This window comes from Chanodichthys erythropterus, chromosome 15 (genome assembly GCF_024489055.1).
Source record: "Chanodichthys erythropterus isolate Z2021 chromosome 15, ASM2448905v1, whole genome shotgun sequence".
Lineage (NCBI taxonomy): Eukaryota > Metazoa > Chordata > Actinopteri > Cypriniformes > Xenocyprididae > Chanodichthys > Chanodichthys erythropterus.
The window spans coordinates 14,611,410-14,638,882 of NC_090235.1; the positions used below are offsets into that span (position 1 = coordinate 14,611,410).

The 27,473-nt window shown below is 41.7% G+C and overlaps 1 protein-coding gene across 2 annotated transcripts in view; it reads right to left on the bottom strand.

Annotated features, from left to right (window-relative positions):
- Positions 1–639: 639 nt before the first annotated feature.
- The window catches only part of LOC137037423 (venom phosphodiesterase CdcPDE), a 38,036-nt gene continuing 11,202 nt past the window's right edge, over positions 640–27,473 (bottom strand). The window contains exons 12-25 of one of the 2 annotated variants that reach the window (XM_067411400.1): positions 26,845–26,935; positions 26,462–26,584; positions 25,909–25,940; positions 16,427–16,554; positions 15,915–15,984; positions 10,064–10,151; positions 8,013–8,185; positions 7,841–7,886; positions 3,663–3,817; positions 3,042–3,165; positions 2,680–2,757; positions 2,460–2,592; positions 2,228–2,384; positions 640–1,065 (exon numbers count right to left, since the gene is read on the bottom strand). In XM_067411400.1, the coding sequence (XP_067267501.1) occupies positions 892–1,065; positions 2,228–2,384; positions 2,460–2,592; positions 2,680–2,757; positions 3,042–3,165; positions 3,663–3,817; positions 7,841–7,886; positions 8,013–8,185; positions 10,064–10,151; positions 15,915–15,984; positions 16,427–16,554; positions 25,909–25,940; positions 26,462–26,584; positions 26,845–26,935 (1,572 nt within the window). In that variant the 3' untranslated portion in view covers positions 640–891. Of the gene's footprint in view, positions 1,066–2,227; positions 2,385–2,459; positions 2,593–2,679; positions 2,758–3,041; positions 3,166–3,662; positions 3,818–7,840; positions 7,887–8,012; positions 8,186–10,063; positions 10,152–15,914; positions 15,985–16,426; positions 16,555–25,908; positions 25,941–26,461; positions 26,585–26,844; positions 26,954–27,473 lie in introns of both variants that reach the window. The other variant, XM_067411399.1, reaches the window with a different exon arrangement.

Here is a 27,473-nt window from a genome sequence, read left to right on the forward strand (position 1 = left end):
CCCAAATATGGTTAAAGTCACAATAAAATGAGGGATCATTTCAGGGATATTATCATTAACTAAAACTATTAAAAAACTTTTGCTGATGGAAAAAGTTAAAATATATATTTTTTTATAGTTTAATGCCCCCCCTCTCTCTCTATAGCACATGTCCATTAGGAATAATTGATAATAAACCAGAAGCCAGAAGCAGCAGCAGGAGTCTGAGAGCATCAGCAGGACGGCTCTTCCCGAAAGCATCGCAGGACCGCCGGTGCCATCGGCTCCGAGATCTACTTGTCTGACTCTGAGATCGATTATCATGACATCATCCTGACTGGAATTAACGTTTTACCAATGATAATTCCCAGCACATGTGATCTGATCTAGTAACAAACGTTTGTTTGCTGGAAACCAAAACATAAAATCTTGGAATATATACAAAACTGCATAGTTCCGAACTGACACACAAAGTCAGTGTGAATCTGTCCACAACTGCACTGCAAAAAAGACTTCATTAACTGTTAGTTTTTTGACTGTGAAGTTTGAAGTGTCTAAAAATCTGTGAAATAAAATACAGTTACAGAATTGAGAATCAACACTGCATGAGACAGTAAGACTTAAATACGACAAAGAAAGGTAAAAACAAGCCAGTGCAGAAAGACAAAACTGAATTTATTTCATTTCAAGGATTTGTAGAGATTTTAACTGGAAAACAAGACAGAAATACTCATGAAGCATTTATTATTATTTTGCAGTGTGTAACGTGACATAATTCAGTAAATCATAAATCAATAAGAGCAGCAACGAGAATGAAATCCTTTTCCTTTACAGCACAGAATATAATACATCAAATAAATATTTAACAATAACAATTACATTTAATTAAATATAATAAATCATCATCTCATCTCAAGCTTTGGGATGGATGGCGGCGGTGGGGCGGGTCTTGAGGCGGAGGAGCTCAGCGATTGGACGCTCGCTGTCCTGGAAAAAGTCCAATCCCGTGATCCACTCCACATCCCTCACACGTGATTGGTGCATCCACAGGAGAGGCTCCACCCACTGCGACTCCAGCTGATCGTCCTGCACACAGAGTTCTCGTGTCACGTCATGTACAGCTTCATTGTGTTTCGTTCATTTTTTGTGTTTGTGGGAAGAGCCATCATTGCCACGTCACGCATTCATGTCAGAAACAAAATACAGGAGCAACTGAAACCAAAACAAAGAACGGTGACAAAAGCTCTTTGTTCAGTTGGATGAGCATCATGGGAAAGAGCTGCATCACGGTCACATGGTTCCTTTATGTGTACAGTCAAATTTATTTGTATAGAGCTCTCGTAATACTCACTGTTTCAAAGCAGCTTCGCAGAAAAGCATGACTGTGCATTAATTTAAGTTTTGTTTTTAATCATATAATTTATTTTATTTAAAGTGAATATGCATAAATGAAATGGAAAAGTTGGAAAAGATGAAAAAGTTTTGCAACTTAATGTCACTGAAAATTAAATAAAAAATTAATAATTGTTGAATTAATAAAAAATATTAAAATATTTTTACATAATGATTAAATAAAAAAGAAATAATAAAAAATATCAATGAGTTGAATAATTTATATCACTTAAATTAATCTGGTAAATAAAACCGTGACGCTTTTTTTTCTTAATAAATAAATAAATAAATAATATTAATTGAATTGTAGAATTGATGTCATTTTAATTAATATGCATAAATAAAACAGTGAAGCTGTTAGTTTTGCAATTTAATGTCATTAATAAATAAAAAGAGAATAATTTTTGAATAAATACAAATTTTTCAAATTTATTTTTACTTGATGAATAAATAAAAATATCAATGAAATGTATAATTTATATAATTTCAATTAATATGCATAAATAAATTAGCAAAGTTGTTAGTTTTACAGCTTAATGTCACTGATAAATTAAATTAATGAAAAAGTTTGAATAAAAAATATTTTTGTACTTAACAGAATGAATAATTATTGATTGAATTGTATAATTTGCATATTTTATATAATATAATAATTTATATAATTTTTCAGATTAATGGCGATGACAAATTAAAATAAATAATAAAAATGTATTCAAATGCATTTGTTTAAATTCATTAATAAATTAAAATTAGAAAGAATCACTCATGTGTATCGTTCCACTTCCAGTATGTGAGGATGAGCTTGTGAAACAGGAAGCGAGAGTGTTTGTAGGAAGTGTGTGTGTGTGACACTCACAGCGCAGCTCTCCGTGTTTTCATCTCTGTGCGGCAGCAGGAAGGAAATGCTCTGAAGTTCCCCAGAACATTCGTCCACCGCCTGCGTCTCGTTATGGCAGCTCGTCAACACCGCAAAATAATGAGTGGGAAGACGAAGAGACGAACCTGAGATGAACCTGAACACAAGCACTGTGAGAGATGTGAGGAGTCAGAACATGAGCGATCACATTACAGGAACTCATCTCACGCACTCCGGGATCTGATCAGGAGAGTCGAAGCGTCCGTCGTAGTTGTAGTCGTACGCCGGGCCGGTTACCACATTAATGCCGTTATACTGAGATGCATATTTGAGCAGCAGAACCTCCTGGAAATACTGCCAGAGTCCTGCAGAAACACACACGATGAGCCATCAGATCCACACACACACACTGCAGAAACACACACGACGAGCCATCAGATCCACACACTCACTCTTGAACTGTGGGAACATCGGCACCACGTTTCCAAGGGTCAGAGCATCGAACTGATCTTCAGACGAGCTGTTCAGATCTGCCGACACAAACGCACACCTTTACTCAGAAACATGAAGACATCAAACCCAAAACACTACACTGTGACAGTTTTATTTTATTTACTTTATTTCTTACTAACATGGACATCCTCAAACAGAGGCTTCACTGCAAGATCCAGTTATGACAGTCTAATTAAACATTATGAGCTCAAAACCTTTTTAAAAATGAAACATATGCACAGATGAATCGCTCACAGTAATATCAATAACATGCGTTCAGAAAATAGATGGGGTGAATTTACATCTCATAACACACACTCACTGGGCGGATACAGGAAGCCGTACGTGATGTCAGTGTTGTTGTATTGATTACAGGTTGCGCTCTGATTGGCTGGAATCCTGACGTCCGCTCGGAGACAGTCTGAGACAACTGGAGAACTTCCAGCCTACAAACACACACCTTCAGTTGTCATTAGAACCAGACCTGCAGATATTCTGCTGAAAACATGAGTCAGGCTGTGGTGATGTCAGCATGTTGATAGGGTGTTGCTACATGGTTGCTAAGGTGTTCTGTGTTGTTGTTTGACAAACTTTAATACTTGTTTGAACCACCTGAGCTAAGTGGGACTCCAAACCGGGTATGCCGGCATAGGAGTCAGGCGCTCCAACAAGAAAGCTAAAGACCGCAGTTTCTAGTGTCAGTCGCTAGAGCGCCTCTTGATCAGGGGAGTGAGGTTTACACACACAGCTCTACATCCATTACACTAGCAGAACTTGTTCTTTATAATTTAAAGCCTCCAAATATATTACTGACATTTCTGCTGTAATTATTTCAAAGTTAAATAATTATAAAAAAATACTAAATTTATTTTTTATTTACATTTTTTAAATAATAATAATTTTTTTTTTTTTTTTTCAAATGTGTGTGTGTGTGTGTTCTGACCGTTTTGTCCACAGTGAAGGAGCTCCAGATCGGGGTGTGTGTGTGTGTGCTGTAGGCCGTGATGAAGCCGTGTTGATTCAGCACACAGTATTCAGCATCAGACTGCAGGACCCGCGGACGGCCAAACAACATGTGCCGTCGCTCACTGTCTGCCACTGCAGATATAATAATAATTATACACATCTATTATTATTTACAGTTTAACTTCTTTGCTTTCAGTCATTAAACCATAAAACAGCAGGAAACCCTTAAAGGGTCATGAAACCTTAAGATTTTATCAGTTATGTGTGTTGGACACATAGACTGTAAAAAAAGATGGACGACGCGACGCCGCTTCCTTCCATTGTATTGAACTGAAGCCAAAATGGGCCGATGAATGGGCGCTGACATGTTACGCAATACGTCAAAAAAAAAAAAGTTTGGAGCCTGGGCATGCGCAGAAGGAATCGTCAGTTCGCGACATCAAACTTCCGCCCAGACGACTGCGTCATCATTCATGTGTTTTAAATAGACTATAAAAATTATACACAATTTAAAATTATACGTATAAAATAATAGGCTATTCTGTTTCTAGAGCAATAATATTTTTGAAACAGCAAATTCAGTAGATAAAATCAATATAATATGCCACTAGAAACAACTCTAAATCGTCAGAAACGGTCCTGCCATTTTAAATCAAGTTCAACTAAAGTTACAGGAGATCGATTGCTGTAATTAGAGTAAGCTATCATTAGTTTTGTCCTGCTAATTATTATTTTATACCCATAAAAATAATAAGTAACTGCCAGATAACGATCACCTGCTTTTTCCCGACATGGTTAACATTAGGTGTGTTATCTTAACTAATAACATTTATTAATTAGCTTATAACACCCACATTTGATGTTACAGAAAAAGGTTCAGTGATCCGTCAGATCCTGTAGGTCGGTTAGTACAGTTTACTGCTGAACAACTCATTTTGTTGGTGTTAATGACAAAGAAATCGAAAATTAACAGTTAGTTAATACATCTTCAATCTCCACTCGAAGCTCCGACAGTCCTCAGACAAGCTGTCAATCAACTTCGAATCATGACGACACGCCCCGTTTTTATAGCATCAAATTGCTAGCTAAAATCTAAATCATCACAAAAACGAACAATTGAATATATATCAGCGTGATAACAACTACCTTAAATGACCAAAACCATCTTTCAGAAAGTTTTATTTGAAGCAGAATTTATTTTTAAGTTTTCACTGAAGTCTCATTCGACTGCATTGAGAGGGCGGGGTTTATGACCTGTACTGCATCCAGCCTCCAGGGGGCGATCAAAGAGCCCGTGGCTTCACTTTTCAGAACGTATGAGACACACCCGGTTGGACATCATAGAACATTACCATCTGTTAGTTTTGAATGTAGGAGAAAACGTACTCGGTAACTAACGTAACCTCGGTTCCCTGAGATACAGAACGAGTACTGCGTATAAGGGAAAGGTCTCCTTTTTCCCCGTCACTGAAGCCTTTTTCAATAACGCAGTGTAACTGCATCTTCATTGGTTGACTCATAGACAAGTTGTTGAACCAATGACAGCACGGCATAGCTGCGCGGCCTATGGCGACAAAGCCCGCGAATATTCCTGCCGAAATGGGCGGGGTAGCTATATAAGCAGGCACGTCGCCATAGGATTTCAGGTCATTCGACTGAAGCGACGACACTGAAGCCGCAGCCTCGTGGCACGGCATGTAACGCAGTACTTGTTCCGTATCTCAGGGAACCGAGGTTACATTAGTAACCGAGTATGTTCCCTTTCGATACTTCACTCGTACTGCGTATGGGGAATGAATTCAACCGTGCCGTGCCACGGCAGGGAACAACTGGACTTGTCTTGGACACCGCAAGGGAACCAGAGGACAAGTAAGAAGGCTGGAGCCGTCGAACCCTCGTTACACTACAAAAGGGGAGTTAACTCCCAGAGTGGCATGAAGCGGAGCTCGATAGATGCCGCTGGATCATACCGAGAGGACCCGAGCTTGTAAGGTCGGGACGTCCAAATGATAAAATATGACAAAAGTGGACGGCGAGGACCAGTCAGCCACCTCACAGATGTCTTTAATCGAAACTCCACTAGACCAGGTCCAAGAGGAAGCCATTCCTCTAGTGGAGTGGGCTCTAACTCCTATGGGGCAGTTGAGGCCCATAGAGGAGTAACAAAGAGTAATAGCGTCAACTATTCAGACGCAAGACGTTGCTTTGAGACCGAAGACCCTTTGGTGCGGCCACCAAAGCAGATAAAGAGCTGATCGGATTGCCGGAAAGGCTATGATCGCTCAACGTAGGTCCTTAATGCCCTGAGGGGGCAGAGCAATTCCAGCTCTCGCTCGTTCAACGAGGGAGGAAGCGCTGCGAGGGAAATGACATGTGCTCTGAATCGAGTCGAGAGCACCTTAGGGACGTAGCCATGCCTAGGTTTCAAAACAACCTTGGAGTCGTTGGGCCTGAACTCAAGGCATGCAGGGCTCACGGAGAGTCGCCAACATACTTAACTGATGCTAGTGCAGGTAGCAGAGCGGTTTTGAGTGTCAGGGGCCTGAGGTCAGCTGAACGCAGTGGCTCAAAGGGAGGCCCTTTGAGAGCTCTGAGGACCAAACAGAGGTCCCAGGTGGGAACGGTGAGAGGACGAGGTGGATTCAATCGCCTAGAACCTCTAAGAAACGCACCACAAGGTTGTTTCGTCCCACTGACTGGCCAGAGATAGGAGCGTGAAACCCTGCGATGGCTGCTACGTAAACTTTGAGCGTTGAAGGGGTGCGACCCCGTTCTAAACGGAGCAAAGACATTAATGGATAAAAAACTAGTGTTTGTTTTTGCTTTGTAAGAGTTTCTTCAACACAAACACCATTCATCCACACTGTGAGTGTAAAGGCCTTTAAAGCTCTTCAACCAATCAAACGGCTTATAAAAACGCAGCACAATAAGTCTCAAATGTTATCAAAGATGCATCACAAGTTCATATTTGTATATGACACAGAGAACAAAATGCAAATGACTGTGCATTTATTTGTGCATTAACCATGCCCATTTCTGTAGCATTTTTCAAAACTGTGGTGAGAACTAACTGCTGCTGAAACAGGGGGTTTCATGACTCTTTAATGGGTCAGTTCACCCAAAAATGAAAATTCTGTCATCATTTACTCAGAGCTCGGTATTTAGTCCGAACCCAGAGCACTCCACACGTACTCCTGGCTGTGACAGGAACAAGCCAAGAGTGAAGTGATGCTGAAAATCGTTGAGGAATGTAGGTGAGTCAACTGTGTGTGTATATAAACTTCCTCTCATGCAGATAGATGAACTTGAATTGCTGATGATGAACCTGCTCCTCCCCAGCTTTGTTAATGAAACATCATATAATTCTCATTACAAATCCAGTAAGAAGGTTCATTTTAATAAGCATGTCATAATCAGTTTATACTCCCTGAATACAAGTATCCAAATAAAAGGCACTCGCGGTCAGACTTGCTTGAACCTCGAACTTTCTGCTGAACTTAATCAGCTTTGAATAATGGTGACTTTCACTTCTCAGCATCATGTAGACTCATTCATCAGACTCATAGACTCATCTCAGCAGTGATTCACACATGCTTGATAAGTTCTGTCCATTCATCCTCATCCTCAGTCACTTCCTTATTTTCACTAAATTTCCCCTTTCAGCAGGTAAAACATCAAAAAACAGCAGGGTCATGGGTTTGATTCCCAGGGAACTAAAAACATGCAACTCAAATTGATTTGGAAAAATCCAAAGAAGCCGGTCCAACGGCCTCAAAACTACACAGTTTAGAATAAACATCTTTTTTTACTTCGACATTAGATATTTTACTGCATTCAAGCCGAACATCAGTTCATGCATTCCCTGGGAATCAAACCCATGACCATGAGCACTATTAATGATCTGCTGTTTACTGTAAATTACAGGAATGCCTATAATAACAGTCAGCAGTTCACTGTAATATGTGATGCAACTCCACAGATGTCTATATTAAAAACACTGTGCTTTCACTGTATGTTCTGCTGAGTTCAGCTCCTGCTGTGCAACAACAATAGGAAAAACTATTTCTGTACTTCCGCTTCGTGGCGTCACACTGTCTACAGACGTGTATGTGTGAATGAATGTTATGAGAGAGATCCAGTGTGAACTGAACTCACCTTCAGCATCAGTGAGATTCAAGCGTGAGTTAATGTCACTTCCACTCTGAAAAACAAAGACTGTCAGTGTCGTCACTGTTAAAACTAAAATACTAATGCAACTAATATTAGCAAATGAAATGTCTATGTAGTTTTATATATCGTGTGTGTGTGAGTGTGAATGAGTGTGTACAAGTGCAGTGCAGCTGCAGCCCAGCGTGTCTGTGGGCTCCAGGCCGGTGATCGGGCACTGCCGTGGGCCGCTCTGCTCCGTCGGGTGGCTGGGATTGTGGACGGGCGTCCGCAGCAGGTGGTTCAGGCTGCCGTGAGTCCCGTTATTATGGAACGGAGTGATTTCCAGCACATCTGACAGCAGAGAGGAACAGATTGAGAGTGTGACGTTTGATAGCTTAGATGACCTGTGTTGGACTATATTATAGTTCTTAATGTGAAGCACTTCTGGTCAAGTTACGCATCAGGACATCATAGAAAAATTATGTGGTGCTTGGCAGGTCTTAAAATTAGGTAAGTGCAAACTCAGATGAACTATTTGGGTGTGAGCAAAAACACTTTGTTCCCCTTTCCAGAAGAGGGCGGAGCTTTAGCAGCTCAACAACAACAAAGCTGGAGAATCTCACGCAGCCAAAATGAGGAAAGTGTTCAGCCTTACATTGTTCAAACCGGAGTCGACACTGATGGAGAGACTCAGGAAGAAGTTACAACTTTTAGACGTTTCTGAATGGTTAGTGGATAAATTGATGTAGTTGCTGTGGAGTTGATTCAACTCATCCACTAGCATGTCAGGTCTCAGTTAACATGTTAAATGTTAAAGTTCATGACAGTACAATCAGAAAAAGACTGATTAAGTATGGCATGTTTGGAAGGGTTGGCAGGAGAAAGCCTCTTCTCTCTTTAAATAACATGGCAGTTGCATCAGAACAAAATACAAGACATCTCAAAAAATGACCTTTGGATAGACAAGACCAAGTGGAGATGTTTGTCTATAATGCACAGAAAACCAAAAGAGCATATCAGCACAAACACACCAACTGTCCATCACGTTGGTGAAAGGCTGATGATTTAGGCTTGTTTTGCAGCCATAGGACCTGCGGGCACCTAAGTCGACTATCTGTCCTACAGCTCAAGCTTGGACAAAATCGGGTCATTCAACAGGACAATGATCACAAGAACACCAGCAAATCTACAGCAGAATGGGTGAAAAAGAAAAGAATCAAGGTGTTTCAGTCAAAGTCCAGACCACAACTTGATTGAAATGTTGTGACGAGACCTTCAGAGAGCTGTGCATAAACAAACACCCACAAACCTCAATGAACTGAAGCAACGCTGACATATAGAAAAAAATGATTACTTCAAGTTATTGCTGCTAAATGTGGCTCAACAAGTAGCTGAATCATAGTTACTTTGTCACACATGGCTTCTCCATTTTGACTTTATTTCTGTTAAATTATTGTCAAGTGTTCATCTGAGGTTGCATTTACTTCATTTTAAGGGATTAGTCACTGACACCTCCATGTCATCCAAGATGTTCATGTCTTTCTTACTTCATTTGAAAAGAAATTAAGGTTTTTAAGGAAAACATTCCAGGATTTTTCTCCATATAGTGGACTTCACTGGGGTTCAACGGGTTGAAGGTCCAAATGTCAGTTTCAGTGCAGCTTCAAAGAGCTCTACATGATCCCAGACGACGAATAAGAGTCTTATCTAGAAAAACCATCGGCCATTTTCTTAAAAAGTTCAAATGTATATGCTTTATAAACACAAATGACCGCCTTGCGAGTGCTTCCGTCTTCCGTATTCTTCAAAAAGCTTACGCTGTATGTCCTATGCCTTTCCTATTCTACTTAGAAAATGGCCGATCATTTCGATAGATAAGACTCTTATTCCTCGTCTGGTATCGTTTAAAGCTTTTTGAAGCTGCACTGAAACTGTAATTTTGACCATCTGGAGGCCAGTGAAGTCCACTATATGGAGAAAAATCCTGGAATGTTTTCATCAAAAACCTTCATTTCTTTTCAACTGAAGAAAGAAAGACATGAACATCTTGGATGACATGGGGGTGAGTAAATTATCAGGAAATTTTTATTTCAGTGTGGACTAATCCTTTAAGACCAGATGATTTTTTTTTTTTTATTATGTCCAAAAGAGTGTTCTTTCTTTTTCACATGACTGTAAATGTGCTCTATGAATAAAGAAAAACTCGACGTGTTTTGTGGGTTTTCGTACCACACATAAGGTTGTACAACTCAATGTTGGAAAACGGCTCAACTTCTGTCTGAAACAGGAATTTAGGTCCAAAACTGAGAAAAGCGGCCTGAGAAAGACAGAGAAATGAACAACATATTGCTAGAATACACGACACGACTCTTAACATTTACATCCGTGCATTTGACAGACACTTTTATCCAAAGTGACCCAAATCACATTCAAGATAACTCATGCATTCCCTTGGAATCAAACCCATGATCTAGTGTTGCTTGTGCCATGATCTACAGATTTTAAAATGCTTTAAAACTAATTTAAAACAATAGGGCCTTCAAGCAGACCAAACCCAGAGTGTTTCTGGTTCTTTTCCACTTTTTCCAGGATAAGCATCGCATCCTCCGATTCAGCAGGCAACAGCGGGAGCTGCTCTTTCGTGGACACAGAGTGTTTTTCCACGAGGATTTCAGCGCTGAACTAGGGAAAAAGCGAGCGGCGTTTAAAGATGTTAAGTCTCGGCTCTACGAGAAGGGAGTCCGATTTGGTCTCTTGTACCCTGCAAGGCTCCGTATTACTCATGATGGGAAAACACACCTCTTTGGCACGCCAGAGGAAGCCAATGAGTTCTACCGTACTCACTGGGGTGAAGAATAATGTGCAAAGACGTTGCTTTCGTTTCCTCGGGTAAGAATTAGAAAACTGTTGGTTTTATATCGTATGTGTAAAACCCGAGGCTGAACTGGACTTATGGAAATAATTGTACACTCCATTTTGGCTTTTATTTTTATTATTATTATTCAAAGCCGGATAATGTACTCAAAAGTTGACAATTTTTGTTTCTGAACTTCTTTTAGAAGGGGGCTACATCCACATTGTATATGACTCCATTTGTTGTTAGTTTGCATACTTTGGAAGTCTTTTTCATTAATCTTTGTTTATCTGCGATCATCCTCAGTTGGGGATTTAGATCTAGGTATTATACTGTTCTTTTCCTGTTTCGTTTGGGGGTGGGAAGGGCGGCTGGCAGGATTGTTTACCTCTGGTTTCTAGGTCTGGTATCTCTTTTTGTCATTTATGGTTAAAATTTGTTTCAGTTTAGAACCCTTGCATGCTTCTAATTTTTACATCACTCAGGTAATATAGGTGATGATAATGGAGGTCATCCTGTGAGGCTGATGACATGGAATGTCAGGGGATTAAACGGTCCTGTTAAAAGAGCTAAAGTTTTCTCCCATCTTAAATCTTTCAAACCAGATATATTATTTTTACAGGAAACACATTTAAGACCAGAGGATCACAATAGAATTCGCAAGATATGGGTTAGTCAAATTTTTCATTCCAAATTTAACAGTAGATCAAGAGGTGTGGCAATTTTAATTAATAAGAGAGTACAATTTATACCTTCTGACACAATCTGTGACCCTAATGGTCGTTACGTTATTGTCTCTGGATCTTTCTTTTCAAGTCCCAGTGGTTTTAGTTAACGTTTATGCTCCCAATTGGGATGATGTTCAGTTTGCAAATAGTCTCCTATCATTAATTCCCAAGCTTAATACACATCATTTGTTATTTGCTGGAGATTTTAATTGTGTTTTCGATCCTCAGCTTGACAGGTCCAGCTCTAGTAGCAATGTTTCTGATATGGCAAAGGCTTTTTCTCTATTTATGCAACAGAACGGCTGTGTGGATCCTTGGAGATTCTTAAACCCAATGACAAGGCAATTCTCCTTTTATTCCCATGTCCATCACTCCTTTTCTAGATTAGACTATTTTTTTATAGACAACTTGTTTATATCAATGGTTAAGAAAGTTGACTACTCGGCTATAGTTGTTTCCGATCATGCACCTGTTGTGCTGGACCTGCATTTCCCTTCAAACATCAGGGAACGCCCTCTCTGGTCATTTAATTCATTACTACTATCTAACGATAAATTCTGTAACTTTGTCTCAACTAATATAGACACGTTTCTGGAATTCAATAAAACGGATACAGTGTCTTATTCCTTACTTTGGGAGACTTTGAAAGCTTACTTGAGGGGCCAAATAGTATCTTATACATCGTATGCTAATAAAGAACGTAAGAAGGAACTGCAAGCACTCTCACAATCCATATTAGATTTAGACAGACGATATTCTGAATCACCTACAGCTGAATTACGTAAAAAAAGAGTGGAATTGCAGACAAAGTTTAATTTTTTATCCACTACTCATGCAGAGCAATTAATAATGAGGACACGTGGTCTTTACTATGAGTATGGAGACAAATCAAGCCGGCTCTTGGCTCACCAGTTGAAACGTCAGGCTGCTTCCCGTCTTATTTCCCAGATAAAGGACTCTAATCAAACTTTAACTAGCAACCTAGAAGAAATTAACAAAACTTTTAAAACCTTTTACTCCTCATTATATACTTCTGAATTCCCTTCAGATCCAACAGATATGGAAAATTTCTTAGATAATTTAGATACTCCCACCCTGCAATCAGATAAGATGGAAGATTTAGAGCATGACCTTGAGATTGAGGAAATCAGTAGGGCCATTATGGCAATGAAGAGTGGGAAGTCTCCGGGCCTTGATGGGTACCCTATAGATTTTTATAAGAAATTTAGGGAGAAACTTGCACCAATTCTTCTGCATGTTTTCAAGGAATCATTGGAGGCAGGCTCTTTGCCTCCAACTTTTTCGCAAGCATCCATTTCACTCCTCCTTAAAAAAGATAAAGATCCCACCCAGTGTGAATCATATTGCCCCATATCTCTTTTAAATACTGACATTAAAATATTAGCTAAAGTGTTAGCATTTCGTTTAGAACGTGTCCTTCCTTCAATAATTTCAGACGATCAAACGGGATTTATTAAAGGTCGCCAATCCTTTTCTAATATTCGTAGACTTGCTAACATAATGTATCTTTCTGATCCTTCTCCGCACCCAGAGGTAGTTATTTCCTTGGATGCGGAGAAGGCGTTTGACTCGAATTGAATGGCCATAGGTATTTGCGGTCTTAAAAAAGTTTGGTTTTGGTAATATTTTTATGTCTTGGGTTAAATTAATATATAAGTCCCCTTCAGCTTCCATTCGGACCAATTATTCCCGATCAGACTTTTTTCCATTAACGCGTGGGACTCGTCAAGGATGCCCACTGTCCCCACTCCTTTTGCCATTGTAATTGAGCCTCTTTCAATAGCTCTGAAAACATCAACAGCATTCAAAGGAATTAAGCGAGGGGTATTGAACATCGTGTGTCTTTATACGCCGATGACCTTTTGCTTTACATCAGTGACCCCATATCTAGTTGTCCTCTAATTATATCATTATTAGGTCGGTTTGGTAACTTTTCTGGATATAAATTAAATTTCCAAAAAAGTGAATGTTTCCCCATTAATAATTTGGCCTTACAAATTCAACAAGAATCATTACCCTTCCGTTTTTCTCTTGATGGGTTTAAATACCTTGGAATTCATATGACGCGCTCCTTTTCCTCTTTGTTTGAAGCCAATTATAAAGCTCAGTTAAAAGAAGTAAAGGCAGAGTTGGAAAGGTGGCATAGTCTTCCCCTTACTTTAGCTGGAAGAATACATTCAGTGAAAATGACAATTCTTCCCAAGTTCCTTTATTTGTTTCAGTCCCTACCAGTTTTTTTGCCCAAATCTTTTTTCCATTTAATCAACCAATCCATATCCTCTTTCATTTGGGAAAATAAGATCCCCAGGGTTAACAAACATGTTCTTCAAAGGACACGCGATGTTGGTGGTTTAGGTCTTCCAAGTTTTACTCATTATTACTGGGCATCAAATATTCAGAAGATATTATTTTGGCTTCATTGCCCAGAAACAAATTGGTGTTTAATTGAAGCACATACATGTCACTCTTCTTCTCTCCCTGCTTTAGTGTATTCTTCCTTGCCTTTGAAAGCTTCTCTATTCACATCCAATCCTATTGTACTTTCTACTCTCAAGATCTTTAATCAGTTTCGTTGTCACTATAAATTTACATCTGCATCGGTTTTGGGTCCTATTTACAAAAATCATTTATTCCCTCCATCTACACTGGACTCATCATTTAGACAATGGGTAGTTTCCGGGTTGAAATGCATCAAAGATTTATATACTGAAGGTTTATTCAACAGTTTTGAGAACCTCTGCAGATTGTATGATCTCCCACAAAAACCACTTTTTTAGATATCTTCAGATTCGCAATTTTGTTAAAAACAAATTCCCATCCTTCCCTGACCTTCCTCCTACCTCACCTTTAGATAATCTTACTCTCAATTTTTATAATAAAGGATTGATTTCACTTTTATACTCCCAGCTCATGTCTTTGAAAGAGTACAATCTGGATAAAATTAAATCCAGATGGGAAGATGAATTGGGCATTGAGCTATCTGAGACTTTATGGAGGGAGGCGCTTAAAAAGGTCCACTCATCATCATCTTCTGTTAGGTTAGGGCTCATACAATTCAAAGTGCTGCACAGGGTTCACCTGAGCAAGGCATGGTTAGCTGGAATATATCCTGGAGTAGATGCAGCCTGTGATAAGTGCTCCTTTGCCCCAGCCAGTCTGACGCATTCGTTTTGGTCTTGCTCCTCTCTAAATAATTATTGGGCATTGGTGTTTAAAACTATCAGTGATGCCCTTGGGGTGATATTGCAGCCTTGTCCTTCAATAGGTATTTTTGGAGCCCCCAGTGACACTATGATAATTTCTTTAACTGCATCCCAGAGGGACATTATTGCTTACACCTCTTTATTGGCCCGCAGAAGAATTTTGTTATGTTGGAAATCCCCTACCCCTCCTTCTGTGACAGATTGGCTAGAAGATGTTATGTCCTTTTTAAAATTAGAGAAGATAAAATTTACATTAAGGGGATCGGTGGACATGTTTTACTCAAAATGGGAACCCATTTTGTCATATTTTAAAAATTTGAAAGAATTACCCAGTTGTTAATTTTTTTTACTCTCCATATATGTATCTTTCTCTTTACCATTTTTTTTTTTTTTTTTTTGGTGATGCTGTATTTGATGTTTTGTCCTCAGTGTAATTTGTCTCACAGAATGGCTAAAAATAATAATAACTATTATTATATCTTCTTTTATCTATTCACACTGCAATACTATTATTGTAATAATAATATTATCATCACTATGTAGTGGTATGCATGGGTCTATGCCTTGAAAAGATGTCAGACATTATGCGGTTTTGTTGTAGCTAAGCTGTCTAGGGAAGGGATAGGTTTGGGTGGGTGGAGAGGGGGTGGTGTTGTTATATTTAAAATAGAAGGAAGTAAATTGTATCTTGGATTGTATTAATGTATGTTGTTTTACTCCTTCAATAAAAAAAAAAAAAAAAAAAAAAAAAAAAAACAATAGGGCCTGGTTTCACAGACAGGGCTTAGCCTAAGCCAGGATTAGTTCAATTATGACATTTGAGTACTTTTATAAACGTTCACTAGAAAAAAATATATATATTACTGGTGTGCATCGTGAGACAAAACAATGGCTCTGACATATTTTAAGATTTATCAGCAAAAGTTACTTTCAGTTAAAGAGCTCAAACATGCAATTTAGTCTAGGACTAGCTTAAGCCTTGTCTGTGAAACCGGGGCTATGCTTCATAAACTTGCTGACAAAACTGAGTAAAACTGGTCATCACTCAATAAAAGATTCACACATTAGCAGACTTTCACAACAGACTCACGCAGAAACATGAAAAAAAAAAAAAGTGAAATCAGAATTATGCAAATCAGTTTCTGTGAAAATGACAACTCAAATCTGCTAACTGAGTCTGAGTCATTCAAAAATCTGTGCAATGGTGCATTTAGACTTATTCTCTCTCTCTCTCTCTCTCTCTCTCTCTCTCTCACACACTCACACTCACACACCTGCATGCTGTAGATGTCATTATCATATCCATGATTTCCTCCGGAGCAGAACGTGAGAGATCCAGGGTACCTGCAGCAACAGTCAGAATGTGTGCTAGTGGACAAACACTACTGCTCAAAAGTTTGGAATAACAATATTTTAATGTCTTTGAAAGAGTCCTTATTGCTCACCAAGGCTGCATTAATTTGTCAAAAAATACAGTAAAAACAGTGAAATATTATTACAATGTAAAACATCTATGTGAATATATAGTAAAGTGAATTTTCAGCATCATTACTCCAGTCTTCAGTGTCACATGATCCTTTAGAAATCATTCTAATATGATGATATGATGATCAAGAAACATTTCATGTTGAAAACAGTTGTGCTGCTTCATATTTTTGTGGAAACTATGATACATTATATTTTTCAGGATTTTTGAAAAGAACAGCATTTATTTGAAATAGAGTATTTTGTAATTTTATCGATATCATTGCTGTCACTTTTGATCAATTTAATTTAATGTTGTAACCTCTCAAAGAGCCAGCGCGGGTTCACCAGGACGCTCACGTCTTCGATGCGTCTGTTGTTGGCGTAATGGAAGCGTTTGGGCAGCTGATGCTTCAGGTATGGCTTGATCTGCTGCTCCGGCCGTTTACACTGGAAAACAATACCAGAAACACACTCACTGCACAACATCAACACACACTCACTGCACAACATCAACACACACTCACTGCAGCATCAACACACACTCACTGCACAACATCAACACACTCACTGCAGCATCAACACACACTCACTGCAGCATCAACACACACTCACTGCACAACATCAACACACTCACTGCAGCATCAACACACTCACTGCACAACATCAACACACTCACTGCAGCATCAACACACACTCACTGCACAACATCAACACACACTCACTGCAGCATCAACACACACTCACTGCAGCATCAACACACACTCACTGCACAGCATCAACACACACTCACTGCACAACATCAACACACTCACTGCAGCATCAACACACACTCACTGCAGCATCAACACACACTCACTGAACAGCATCAACAAACTCACTGAACAGCATCAACACACTCACTGCAGCATCAACACACACTCACTGCAGCATCAACACACTCACTGAACAGCATCAACACACTCACTGCAGCATCAACACACTCACTGCAGCATCAACACACTCACTGCAGCATCAACACACTCACTGCACAGCATCAACACACTCACTGCAGCATCAACACACTCACTGCACAACATCAACACACACTCACTGCAGCATCAACACACTCACTGCACAGCATCAACACACTCACTGCAGCATCAACACACTCACTGCACAACATCAACACACACTCACTGCAGCATCAACACACACTCACTGCAGCATCAACACACTCACTGCACAGCATCAACACACTCACTGCAGCATCAACACACTCACTGCAGCATCAACACATTCACTGCAGCATCAACACACTCACTGCACAGCATCAACACACTCACTGCAGCATCAACACACTCACTGCACAACATCAACACACACTCACTGCAGCATCAACACACACTCACTGCAGCATCAACACACTCACTGCACAGCATCAACACACTCACTGCAGCATCAACACACTCACTGCACAACATCAACACACACTCACTGCAGCATCAACACACACTCACTGCAGCATCAACACACACTCACTGCATCATCAACACACACTCACTGCAGCATCAACACACATTCACTGCAGCATCAACACACACTCACTGCACAACATCAACACACACTCACTGCAGCATCAACACACTCACTGCAGCATCAACACACTCACTGCACAACATCAACACACACTCACTGCAGCATCAACACACACTCACTGCAGCATCAACACACTCACTGCACAGCATCAACACACTCACTGCAGCATCAGCACACACTCACTGCAGCATCAACACACACTCACTGCACAACATCAACACACTCACTGCAGCATCAACACACACTCACTGCAGCATCAACACACTCACTACAGCATCAACACACACTCACTGAACAGCATCAACACACTTACTGAACAGCATCAACACATTCACTGCAGCATCAACACACACTCACTGCACAACATCAACACACACTCACTGCAGCATCAACACACTCACTGCAGCATCAACACACTCACTGCACAACATCAACACACACTCACTGCAGCATCAACACACACTCACTGAACAGCATCAACACACACTCACTGAACAGCATCAACACACACTCACTGCAGCATCAACACACACTCACTGCAGCATCAACACACTCACTGCAGCATCAACACACTCACTGCAGCATCAACACACACTCACTGCAGCATCAACACACACTCACTGCACATCAACACACACTCACTGCAGCATCAACACACACCCACTGAACAGCATCAACACACTTACTGAACAGCATCAACACACTCACTGCAGCATCAACACACTCACTGCACAACATCAACACACACTCACTGCACAGCATCAACACACTCACTGCAGCATCAACACACACTCACTGAACAGCATCAACACACACTCACTGCAGCATCAACACACACTCACTGCAGCATCAACACACACTCACTGAACAGCATCAACACACACTCACTGCAGCATCAACACACATTCACTGAACAGCATCAACACACACTCACTGCAGCATCAACACACACTCACTGAACAGCATCAACACACACTCACTGCAGCATCAACACACACTCACTGCAGCATCAACACACACTCACTGCAGCATCAACACACACTCACTGAACAGCATCAACACACACTCACTGCAGCATCAACACACACTCACTGCAGCATCAACACACACTCACTGCAGCATCAACACACACTCACTGCAGCATCAACACACATTCACTGAACAGCATCAACACACACTCACTGCAGCATCAACACACACTCACTGAACAGCATCAACACACACTCACTGCAGCATCAACACACACTCACTGCAGCATCAACACACACTCACTGCAGCATCAACACACACTCACTGAACAGCATCAACACACACTCACTGCAGCATCAACACACAATCACTGAACAGCATCAACACACACTCACTGCAGCATCAACACACACTCACTGAACAGCATCAACACACACTCACTGCAGCATCAACACACACTCACTGCAGCATCAACACACACTCACTGCAGCATCAACACACACTCACTGCAGCATCAACACACACACTCACTGCAGCATCAACACACACTCACTGCACAACATCAACACACTCACTGCAGCATCAACACACACTCACTGAACAGCATCAACACACTCACTGAACAGCATCAACACACTCACTGCAGCATCAACACACACTCACTGCACAACATCAACACACACTCACTGCAGCATCAACACACTCACTGCAGCATCAACACACTCACTGCACAACATCAACACACACTCACTGCAGCATCAACACACACTCACTGAACAGCATCAACACACACTCACTGAACAGCATCAACACACACTCACTGCAGCATCAACACACACTCACTGCAGCATCAACACACTCACTGCAGCATCAACACACTCACTGCAGCATCAACACACACTCACTGCAGCATCAACACACACTCACTGCACATCAACACACACTCACTGCAGCATCAACACACACCCACTGAACAGCATCAACACACTTACTGAACAGCATCAACACACTCACTGCAGCATCAACACACTCACTGCACAACATCAACACACACTCACTGCACAGCATCAACACACTCACTGCAGCATCAACACAAACTCACTGAACAGCATCAACACACACTCACTGCAGCATCAACACACACTCACTGCAGCATCAACACACACACTCACTGCAGCATCAACACACACTCACTGCACAACATCAACACACTCACTGCAGCATCAACACACACTCACTGAACAGCATCAACACACTCACTGAACAGCATCAACACACTCACTGCAGCATCAACACACACTCACTGCACAACATCAACACACACTCACTGCAGCATCAACACACACTGCAGCATCAACACACACTCACTGCACAGCATCAACACACACTCACTGCAGCATCAACACACACTCACTGCAGCATCAACACACACTCACTGCACAACATCAACACACTCACTGCAGCATCAACACACTCACTGCACAGCATCAACACACTCACTGCAGCATCAACACACTCACTGCAGCATTAACACACACTCACTGCACAGCATCAACACACACTCACTGCAGCATCAACACACACTCACTGCAGCATCAACACACACTCACTGCAGCATCAACACACACTCGCTGCAGCATCAACACACACTCACTGCACAGCATCAACACACACTCACTGCAGCATCAACACACACTCACTGCACAGCATCAACACACACTCACTGCAGCATCAACACACACTCACTGCACAACATCAACACACACTCACTGAACAGCATCAACACACTCACTGCAGCATCAACACACTCACTGCACAGCATCAACACACACACTCACTGCACAGCATCAACACACTCACTGCAGCATCAACACACTCACTGCACAGCATCAACACACACTCACTGCAGCATCTACACACACTCACTGAACAGCATCAACACACTCACTGCACAGCATCAACACACACACTCACTGCACAGCATCAACACACTCACTGCAGCATCAACACACTCACTGCACAGCATCAACACACACTCACTGCAGCATCAACACACACACTCACTGCAGCATCAACACAAACTCACTGAACAGCATCAACACACTCACTGCAGCATCAACACACTCACTGCACAGCATCAACACACACACTCACTGCACAGCATCAACACACTCACTGCAGCATCAACACACTCACTGCACAGCATCAACACACACTCACTGCAGCATCAACACACACACTCACTGCAGCATCAACACAAACTCACTGAACAGCATCAACACACTCACTGCAGCATCAGCACACACTCACTGCAGCATCAACACACTCACTGCAGCATCAACACACACTCACTGCACAACATCAACACACTCACTGCAGCATCAACACACACTCACTGCAGCATCAACACACTCACTGCAGCATCAACACACACTCACTGAACAGCATCAACACACTCACTGCAGCATCAACACACACTCACTGCAGCATCAACACACACTCACTGCAGCATCAACACACACTCACTGCAGCATCAACACACTCACTGCAGCATCAACACACACTCACTGCACATCACCAACACACACTCACTGTACAGCATCAACACACACTCACTGCACAGCATCAACACACTCACTGCAGCATCAACACACACTCACTGAACAGCATCAACACACTCACTGCAGCATCAACACACACTCACTGCAGCATCAACACACTCACTGCAGCATCAACACACTCACTGCAGCATCAACACACTCACTGCAGCATCAACACACACTCACTGAACAGCATCAACACACACTCACTGAACAGCATCAACACACACTCACTGCAGCATCAACACACTCACTGCAGCATCAACACACACTCACTGAACAGCATCAACACACTCACTGCACAACATCAACACACACTCACTGCAGCATCAACACACACTCACTGCAGCATCAACACACACTCACTGCAGCATCAACACACTCACTGCAGCATCAACACACACTCACTGAACAGCATCAACTCACACTCACTGCAGCATCAACACACTCACTGCAGCATCAACACACACTCACTGAACAGCATCAACACACACTCACTGCAGCATCAACACACATTCACTGAACAGCATCAACACACACTCACTGCAGCATCAACACACACTCACTGAACAGCATCAACACACACTCACTGCAGCATCAACACACTCACTGCAGCATCAACACACTCACTGCAGCATCAACACACACTCACTGAACAGCATCAACACACTTTCACTGAACAGCATCAACACACACTCACTGAACAGCATCAACACACTCACTGCACAACATCAACACACACTCACTGCAGCATCAACACACACTCACTGCAGCATCAACACACTCACTGCAGCATCAATACACACTCACTGCAGCATCAACACACACTCACTGAACAGCATCAACATACTCACTGCACAACATCAACACACACTCACTGAACAGCATCAACACACACTCACTGCAGCATCAACACACACTCACTGCAGCATCAACACACACTCACTGAACAGCATCAACACACTCACTGAACAGCATCAACACACACTCACTGCAGCATCAACACACACACTCACTGCAGCATCAACACACACACTCACTGCAGCATCAACACACACTCACTGCAGCATCAACATACTCACTGCAGCATCAACACACACACTCACTGCAGCATCAACACACACACCCACTGCAGCATCAACACACACACTCACTGCAGCATCAACACACACACTCACTGCAGCATCAACACACACTCACTGCAGCATCAACATACTCACTGCAGCATCAACACACACACTCACTGCAGCATCAACACACACACCCACTGCAGCATCAACACACACTCACTGCACAACATCAACACACTCACTGCAGCATCAACACACTCACTGCAGCATCAACACACACTCACTGAACAGCATCAACACACACTCACTGCAGCATCAACACACACTCACTGAACAGCATCAACACACTCACTGCACAACATCAACACACACTCACTGCAGCATCAACACACACTCACTGCAGCATCAACACACTCACTGCAGCATCAACACACTCACTGCAGCATCAACACACACTCACTGCAGCATCAACACACTCACTGCAGCATCAACACACACTCACTGCAGCATCAACACACACTCACTGAACAGCATCAACACACACTCACTGCACAACATCAACACACACTCACAGAACAGCAGACACACACTCACTGCAGCATCAACACACACACTCACTGCAGCATCAACACACACTCACTGCAGCATCAACACACACTCACTGCAGCATCAACACACACACACTCACTGCAGCATCAACACACACTCACTGCAGCATCAACACACACTCACTGCAGCATCAACACACACTCACTGAACAGCATCAACACACTCACTGAACAGCATCAACACACACTCACTGCAGCATCAACACACACTCACTCACTGCAGCATCAACACACACACTCACTGCAGCATCAACACACACACTCACTGCAGCATCAACACACACACACTCACTGCACCATCAACACACACACACTCACTGCACCATCAACACACACTCACTGCAGCATCAACACACACTCACTGCAGCATCAACATACTCACTGAACAGCATCAACACACACTCACTGCAGCATCAACACACACTCACTCACTGCAGCATCAACACACACTCACTGCAGCATCAACACACACACCCACTGCAGCATCAACACACACTCACTGCAGCATCAACACACACACTCACTGCAGCATCAACACACACTCACTGCAGCATCAACACACACACTCACTGCAGCATCAACACACACACTCACTGCAGCATCAACACACACACCCACTGCAGCATCAACACACACTCACTGCAGCATCAACACACACTCACTGAACAGCATCAACACACACTCACTGAACAGCATCAACACACACTCACTGCAGCATCAACACACACTCACTGAACAGCATCAACACACTCACTGCACAACATCAACACACTCACTGCAGCATCAACACACTCACTGCAGCATCAACACACACTCACTGTAGCATCAACACACACTCACTGTACAGCATCAACACACACTCACTGAACAGCATCAACACACTCACTGCACAGCATCAACACACTCACTGCAGCATCAACACACACTCACTGAACAGCATCAACACACTGAACAGCATCAACACACACTCACTGCAGCATCAACACACACACTCACTGCAGCATCAACACACACACTCACTGCAGCATCAACACACACACACTCACTGCAGCATCAACACACACACACTCACTGCAGCATCAACACACACTCACTGCAGCATCAACACACTCACTGCAGCATCAACACACTCACTGCACAACATCAACACACACTCACTGAACAGCATCAACACACTCACTGCAGCATCAACACACACTCACTGAACAGCATCAACACACTCACTGCACAACATCAACACACACTCACTGCAGCATCAACACACACTCACTGCAGCATCAACACACACTCACTGCAGCATCAACACACTCACTGCACAACATCAACACACACTCACTGAACAGCATCAACACACTCACTGCAGCATCAACACACACTCACTGAACAGCATCAACACACTCACTGCACAACATCAACACACACTCACTGCAGCATCAACACACACTCACTGCAGCATCAACACACACTCACTGAACAGCATCAACACACTCACTGCAGCATCAACACACACTCACTGAACAGCATCAACACACTCACTGCACAACATCAACACACACTCACTGAACAGCATCAACACACTCACTGCACAACATCAACACACACTCACTGCAGCAGCAACACACTCACTGCACAACATCAACACACACTCACTGCAGCATCAACACACACTCACTGCAGCATCAACACACACTCACTGAACAGCATCAACACACTCACTGCAGCATCAACACACACTCACTGCAGCATCAACACACACTCACTGCAGCATCAACACACACTCACTGCAGCATCAACACACTCACTGCAGCATCAACACACACTCACTGCAGCATCAACACACACTCACTGCAGCATCAACACACACTCACTGCACAACATCAACACACACTCACTGCAGCATCAACACACACTCACTGAACAGCATCAACACACTCACTGCAGCATCAACACACACTCACTGAACAGCATCAACACACACTCACTGCAGCATCAACACACTCACTGCAGCATCAACACACTCACTGCAGCATCAACACACTCACTGCACAACATCAACACACACTCACTGAACAGCATCAACACACACTCACTGCAGCATCAACACACACTCACTGCAGCATCAACACACTCACTGCAGCATCAACACACTCACTGAACAGCATCAACACACTCACTGAACAGCATCAACACACACTCACTGCAGCATCAACACACACACTCACTGCAGCATCAACACACACACTCACTGCAGCATCAACACACACACTCACTGCAGCATCAACACACACACTCACTGCAGCATCAACACACACACTCACTGCAGCATCAACACACACTCACTGAACAGCATCAACACACTCACTGAACAGCATCAACACACACTCACTGCAGCATCAACATACTCACTGCAGCATCAACACACACACTCACTGCAGCATCAACACACACACCCACTGCAGCATCAACACACACTCACTGCACAACATCAACACACTCACTGCAGCATCAACACAAACTCACTGCACAACATCAACACACACTCATTGCAGCATCAACACACACACACTGCAGCATCAACACACTCACTGCAGCATCAACACACACTATAATTAATAATAAAATGACAGAGTCTAGCTTTGTGGATTTAAGACCACTGAAGGTTTTATAGGAATTCTAATTCTTAGGGTTTATCTTTTAAGTGTTTTTGTGAATACAAAATATTTTATGCTAGAAAATAATAAATGTGGCTTAATTACTGTAAAGCTGTTTTGAAAGAATTTGTATTGTATAAAGCACAATATAATTAATCTTGAAAAATTAAATTTAAAATGATTAAAAATACAAAATAGCTATACATGTCTGAAATGATAAATGGGCAAATTAAATATGCTGCATGATGAGTTCTGTGAGTCTGAATCTGAATACTTAAACAACAGCAGGAAGTATTTGGTGTATACTGTAGTATGCAGTGACACTCACCGACATGTTTGCCACGAGTGCAGCCGCGTCCACTGTCGAACACACACACGGTTATTCACATACACGTCATTCACAAACAAAGATTATTGGAGTAAGGTGTACAAGAAAATTAATTTCAGTCATCAAAATTACTTGTTATTGCTTTGTAAGTAAATTTGAAATTTACTAGCAATTTTTTTTAGTTGTGATGTGCTGTTCTTCTATATTTACTTCTATATACCTTTTTTAAATGATATCTTTATCGCTATAGTATTCATTTTGGTGTGTACAGGCCTTATAAATTCATATACACAAACTTGACAAAGTGCAAAATAGCCTACACTGTCAAAAAGATTTTATTGTTGTTGTAAATAAAACAAAGATTATCATAGTACATTTTACAAGAAAATACTAAATACTTTCTACATCAAAGTTTCACTTTTAATTCAATATGTCTTGTCATTTCTTTATAATTAACTTTGATATTTGATATTTTGATATATCTGAGTGAAAATTGTTTCTAAATCAATTTTTTCCCTGTGTAGGGCTGTTTTGAACTGTGTGTTTCACTTACAAGTGTGTGTTTTGTCTTTTGCTCTGATTCGTCCAAATGGACCCTCACTGACAAACAGATGATCAATATCACCCACAAAATCCTGAAGAGCCTCTTTACGCTCACAGCTGGTCTCCTCCATCCCTGCACACACACACACACACACACACACACACACACACACACACACACACACACACACACACACACAGGTTTGTTTTGCTATCTTAGTGAGGACATTGCATAGACTTCCATTGATTTTATATCAGGTCAGTTTTATTTTCTATCCCCTAACCCAACCCCTACTCCTAAACCCATCACAGAAACATTTGCCAATCATTAGATTTAACACACATCACGTTTGCACATGAGTGTTTCTTCATCGTTAAACGTGTGTGTTTTACCATGATCTGCGACGATGATGATGTTGACACACTGATGAAGGTTGAGCTGCTTGAGGCCGTTCATCAGCTGACCGATGGCTCTGTCCACAACCTGCAGAGCCATGATTAGCTACACACACACATACACACACATACATGTCAGCATATTTTAATTTTAAAATATTTTTTTTTATTTTGACATCAGATCAACACCATCTGTTGCTTCTGACCTTCATATGTCAGACAGGAAAGTGATGTGAGAGGAACATCATCAGCTGTATCTATTACCTACTTAACACTTGTATTATGTTAAAATTCTGGGTACGATCATTGATGATCATTCAATATTGAATCATTGACCCAATTCAATACATTTCACCAAAAATCATACCATGGAAAAATCAGGTAAAAACAGTAACCTTTTAACATTAATCCTTTTCACAAAATAACAAAAATAAACACATAATTTTACATAATTATATTTTATTTTACATAATTGCATTTAACAACTATTACGCACATCTCACAACAGCTCATAGTGTTGTAACTCTACAGTTTCAATGTGTGTGAATGTTTGTGTGTGCATGAGAGTGAGTGTGTGTGTGAGAAAGTGAGTGTGTGGGATAAGGTATGTGTTTGTGTGTCTATGT